At 38.4% G+C, this 6,000-nt stretch overlaps 1 protein-coding gene across 1 annotated transcript in view; it reads left to right on the forward strand.

Moving 5' to 3' along the window:
• MTMR8 (myotubularin related protein 8) overlaps positions 1–5,748 on the forward strand; it is a gene marked incomplete at its 3' end in the record, with an annotated part of 74,854 nt that extends 69,106 nt beyond the window's left edge. Inside the window, exons 11-12 of the mRNA XM_008577764.1 lie at positions 3,072–3,272; positions 5,620–5,748. Coding sequence (XP_008575986.1) covers positions 3,072–3,272; positions 5,620–5,748 — 330 coding nt within the window. The remainder of the gene's footprint in view (positions 1–3,071; positions 3,273–5,619) is intronic.
• Positions 5,749–6,000: the final 252 nt, after the last annotated feature.

The raw sequence follows: 6,000 nt of genomic DNA on the forward strand, positions 1-6,000 counted from the left end.
CTGCAAGCAATTCAGTGTGGCTGGGTCATAGGGTGTGTAGGGAGAGTAGAGGAAATGAGGCCAGGGAATGGGGGCCAGCGAGGAGAAGATCATTCAAGGCCCTGTTTTGTTGTTGTTGTTGTTTTTGTTTTTAAGCTGAAAGGTTTGAATTGTTTCCTATATGTGGTAAAGCTATATTGGAGGATTTTGAACAGGGCGGTGAAATGATGAACAGATCTATATTTTAGAAATATCCCTCTGGCAGCAGTGTGGAAGATTGAGATTGGAGGCAAGGGGATGAATTAGAAGGTTATGAGAATTAATGAGGGCCTGACAAAAGACAGAGGCAATGGGACAGATACAAAGGTATTCAGGAAATAGAACTAAGAGAACCAGGAAGTAATAAAAAAGTCTTATAGAACTTGGAAGTTTTTGCCTTAGATACCTGGATTTTCTGAGATAGAGAATACAGGATGATACAGGGCAGGATTTGGGGGAAAGATAGTTTCAGTTTGGGACTTGTTTACAGTGGGGCATCCAAGAGGACATGTCCAGTAGGGAGACTACTCAGTGTTAATCTGGAGCTCACCAGTTCTGAATTGGACAGAGATGATTAAAAGTTTGAGAGTTATCTGCATATGTGGCAATTTAAGCCATGGATTTGGTTAACATAACCCAAAAAATTGTGTAAAGAGGGAGAAGAGCCAAGGAACAGGACAGAGCCTTGGATAATACTGATATATGAAAGTCTAGTGAAGAAAGGAGTCCATGAAGGGGACTGTGAAAGAGTGGTTAGTGAGGTAAGAATAAATCTAAGGAAAGGAAAGGGAAAAAGAAAAAAATAAGAGAGGAGACTCAAGTGAATAGTCAGCAGTGTCATATGCCTCAGAATGACCCAATAATTGGCTTTGGCAATATGCAGTTTTTAATGATCCTTAGTGATTAAATGATTGAGTAGTGGTGGAAGCAGAAGCCAAATGGCAGTGAATGGAGGCATGAGCAAAAGTTGAGGAAGTGGTATGTGAGTATATAAATCTCTTTCTAAGAATCTTGGCACTGAAGGGGGTAGAAGAGAAGGGGTGATGCCTAGATAGGGTTAGGGGTTTGAGGAAGGGTATTTCAAGACAAGGAGAGATTTGAGCAGTTTATTGTGCTGAGAAGAAAGAAACATTAAGGAAGATAAGGTTGAAGATATGAAAGAGACAGTGAATTTTTGGTAGAGTAAGTCTTCTAAGGAGACAGGAGAGGGTAAAAGCTCCAGTCCAAATGAAAAGATTAGTTTAAGCTGTAACTACGAACACTTTTTCTATGGAGGCTGGATGGAAAGATATGCAGAGAAGGAACTAAGTGTGTGTCACAGGCAGAAGTTAGATATTTTTTACTTGTTGGCTTTGATCTTTTTCAGTGACACTGTACATGTTGGTGTGAAGGAAGATGTGAAATAGGTTAGAGATTTGATAAGATCATTTAAAATTTGTAAGAGCTGTAAGTAATGGGAAAATGGTGTTAAGGACATACATAAAGTTTATTTGGGAGCAATTAAGTCTAGGTGAATGTGGAAGACTTAATTTTAAATAGTGTGAATTTATATGGTTTTATAATTTTCTTGAACATCATCAGTAAGGATGTGGGAACGCAGAACATAACTTTTTAGGCTAATCTATGGTTGGAATTTGAAGGAGAAAATGACAAGAAAGGTGAGAAAGTTGAAAAAAGTGGGGGAGATTAGTTGATGGGACAGACCATGGCATGTTGGCTGAATAAGGAAGCAAAGGAAACCAATAGGAATCTGGCAAGTGGAAAGGTCCTGAGATGAGGTCTGGAGGAGGTAAGAAGATGAGCAGCCTTTGAAATATAATACATGTTGTTCAGAGTGGGATATTAGGATTAAGATTTAAAAGATAGAGTAAGAACTTCTAGGTGATTTGAAGAACCAACCTATGGCCATGGATTCGGGTGGCCAAAGTAGAGTAGAGGTAAAGATCAGTTAAGATAATTGGATTTGAGTTAGTTAAGGAACCTTTTAAGCCAGTGTAGGTCATCTGCATCAACACCAAAGATAAGTACTTAAGACAGGAGTCAAATTCTTGAGAGAATGTGGTGAAGTGACCGAGAGATTGGTAGAAGACAACATTGAGGAATTGTAAGGTAAATAAGCTAAACAGCATGACCCATAATGGAAGTGTTTTTAAGAGAGTAAAAGGAATAGTAGTTTCTAAGCAGCAGAAGGAGTAGTAGGAGCAAGGAAAAAGCTGATCCCACCTCTGCCCTGTTTTAGGATTATGTTATATAGACCGTGGAACATTCGGCATTTTCCATTTGATTTGGACCCTAAGAAGAGGTGATATCCTTGGTAATTCAGGTTACAGTTGTATCAGAAGGAAGAGAACATTCAGCATAGAAGCTGAGGATGCCATGTTGGTTTCCAGTGGAATAGGGTTTTCAGTGGATGGCAGGGTTAGTAAAGAGGGCATTATGGGGGAAGTAAACCTTAAACAATTCTGGGATGAGGTTTCATTCATGCATTTGATAAATGTTTCTTAAATACCTATGAGGGTTTTTTTTTTGGCTAGGCACTGTGCAGTAAAAAATTTAGATGTAGTCCTTGCCCACATGTGAGGGTACCTCAAAAAGTTCATGGAAACATTCGTATTATCTTTTAATTCTATTTTCCATGAATCTTTTGAAGTATACTTGTAGAACTAAATATGGCTATTTAAATTAATTAAAATTAAATACAATTTAGAAAGTCAGTTCCTCAGTCACAGTAGCAACATTTTAAGTGCTTAACAGTTAGTGACTGCTAACTGGATAGCACAGCACATTTCCATCATTGCAGAAAGTTCTGTTGGAAAGAGGGTGTAAGAAAGAATCCACTAGATGACCAAAGGGCCTACAGTGTAGATGATAGTGAATGATACCAGTGTTTGAGAAGTCTGCTGGGATTAACTAGCTCTGAGATTCTGGCTAATGTTTTGGCATAAGGTGTTTCCCTGCCAATGCCAATAGAGAAAAAAGGTAAACTTGTTATAGCCTACTTCAAACAGTGTAATTAACCAGTGTCTGTCTTTACCTTTATTTACATCTCTCAGGTGTGGCCACCTGTATGGGGACTCTAAAGAAGTTTCCCCTATCTTCACCCAGTTTCTAGACTGTATTTGGCAATTAATGGAACAGTTTCCCTGTGCCTTTGAGTTTAATGAAAACTTCCTGCTGGAGATTCATGACCATGTTTTCTCCTGCCAGTTTGGAAACTTCCTTGGAAACTGCCAGAAGGATCGGGAAGATCTAAGGTGAATTTAGTTTGTGAGAAAACACTGAATAGGGAGAAGGGGGTCAGTGCAGAAGGAATGTACTGAGGAGAGGAAGTAACAATAATAAAAAGAAATTTTGAAACATAAACCACTCAATATTTGCACAGGGATAGCTCAGAACCTCAGATTCCTCATCCGTAAAATAGGGACAATAAATGCCTACTTTTCAGAGAAATCATGAGGTGTCAATAAAACAATGGCTGTGCAAGGGCTTTGTAAAGAAATCAATTGCCATGCAGATGTGAGTAGTCATTATCACAAACTGGCAGCTCATAGGCCAAACCGAACCTGGCCCAACAGGCATGGTCTGTTTGGTCTGTTTGGTCTGTGGAGTATTTTTTTTTAAGCTCTGAATTAGTTGCCAACATTTAAGTATGAGGAGATTTCACCTAAAAATCCAGTTATTTTAGGATTTTTTTTTCCCAATTAAAAAAGCTGCTGTACTAAGATATTCTGAAAAATCAGGAACTCTGGCAACACTGGATCTATATTTTCCCATGACAATAATCAGCTAGAACTGAATAGCAGCTGCTTTATTTGGATGAGGCAGACATTTTGTTGGCCACAGTTCTCACCATTCCCTATAGTTTATTCTCAGCCTGCTCCTAATGTTATCTGCCCAGTTCTTGTAGACAGTTGTGTTTGCACCCCTCACTTAAACTAACATTCCCACATAAATATTATTTGAGGTTGACAAGATAAAGTGCCTGTGAGCAGTACTCTGATTAATATTTTAGAGACAGTAAAATAGCTATTTCATGGCCCACTCCTGTTTCACAGCTGTTGGCCAAGTTAGCAATTAGCTCAAGTTCTCAGGCCTGGATGACTTCACCTCTCTGTGATTCCCTATTCTCATTAACACAGAGAACAGTGATGAGTCTTCCTGCTTTAACATTTGTATTTACTTGTAGCTTCCATGCATATTTCTCTTTGTTTTTGCAACTAGACTTTTCTCACTCCCTCCCCAAATTCTCTTAGACACATTCATTCTGTATCTGACCAGCTTCTCTAGGCTTTAAAACCCATGGCCTTTTCCATAATCTTTTCCCCCTGTTAAAATGAGGTTAATTATATTTTCACCCATTTCCCACATGAATCTGACTCTGTAAAAGTACAAGTCTCGAACATTGTAATGTATATTAAAATAGCAGTTACTTAAAACAGAAGTGTCATTCATTCATGAAAGGAAAAACATGAGCTTTAGAATCAGGCAGACCTGGATTCAAACTTTAGCTCTGTCACCTACTAGCTGTGTGATCTTTAGCAAATTAATTTTTTTTGTCTTATTTTCTTATTAGTAATTTGGGGCTAAAACAGGGTTTTACTATAAAAATATAAGGAGGTATTTTAAGTAGAGTCTGGTCCAGTGTTTGACACATAGTAAATACTTAATGAATATTAGTTACCTCTGCCAGATTTTTTTTTTTTCTATTTTTAACCAACAACATATGAGAAAGATGGATATACAGGACCTATGGCCTCACTGAAACAGGCTGAGGATTGTAAAAGTTTAAAAGACCACATTTTAGGTCCTACCACCCAAACCACTCCACTCCTCTTTATTCTCCTTCAGTTTTCTTCCCATGCATACTTACACAGCAGCTGTCATTGGGACCTATGCATTTTGAGGTATTAACTAAGGGGCTTCCTTGCTGGTTGAACAGGTTCCAACTGAAGTGTAAGAGTCAGTCTTGCAATATAAATACTATAATCTTGCAATATATATACTATAATCTTTAGTTGCCCACATGGGATAACTCATGACTATTTGCTAGTATAAGTTGCTAATTGTCTTACTGTCTTAAACCTTCTGAAGGGAGGAGAAGCAGGCTTTAAATAAAATGAAATATAGAAGAGCCAGAAATTCACTAACTAGGATTCCTGTCTCTTGACTTACCAGACTTTTTAAAACAATTCCAGAATTTTTAACACTGGAAAGGTCATCAGTTCATAGAATCCTAGATTTGGAAGAGACCTTAGAGGTCTCATAGTACAGATGAGGAAACAGGCCCAGAAAGAGCTAGGGACTTTCCTAAGATCACACAGCTACTCCACAGCAGAGACTGGACTCGGAATCTCCTACTCTGTAGTATGGAACTCTTTTGAACTTCCTATTCATTTTAAAGATAGATAAATTGAAGCACAGGTAATTTGTTACTGTATCAACACTCATTAGCCACTTATTTCCATTTTTCTTCTATCATATCCTCTCTCTCTAGTTGGGTTACTTATTAGTAAAATTTGACTAATTATCAAGTTCATCGGGACTGTTGAGATTATTTGCTTGCTGCTTTTAATTTTTTGGCTTCTTTTTCTTTTCTAACAGAGTCTGTGAGAAAACACATTCTGTATGGCCTTTCTTAGTTCAGAGGAAACCAGACTTCAAGAACCCTCTCTATAAAGGTTTCACTATGTATGGGGTGCTCAATCCTAGTGCTGTGCCCTACAACATTCAGTAAGTTCCTAAGCTGTTCCCTCCTTTCTTATAGCAGACCCCAGAGCCTTAGCTGCTTTGCGTCTCCTTGGATAGCTGCCACCATCTGCACAAGCCTGGCTGTGAAGTAGGATACTCTGTGCCCACATCACCCATTCCTTGCTGCCTCTGAAAACAAGAGCTCAACTCCTTTTGATTATCAGGACTTTGCTACTACTCACTTAGGAAAATAAATAAGAAATAATACCTAATTTGTAGGAATACAACCAGTCA

The sequence above is a fragment of the Galeopterus variegatus genome, unplaced genomic scaffold (genome assembly GCF_000696425.1).
Source record: "Galeopterus variegatus unplaced genomic scaffold, G_variegatus-3.0.2 Scaffold1573, whole genome shotgun sequence".
Lineage (NCBI taxonomy): Eukaryota > Metazoa > Chordata > Mammalia > Dermoptera > Cynocephalidae > Galeopterus > Galeopterus variegatus.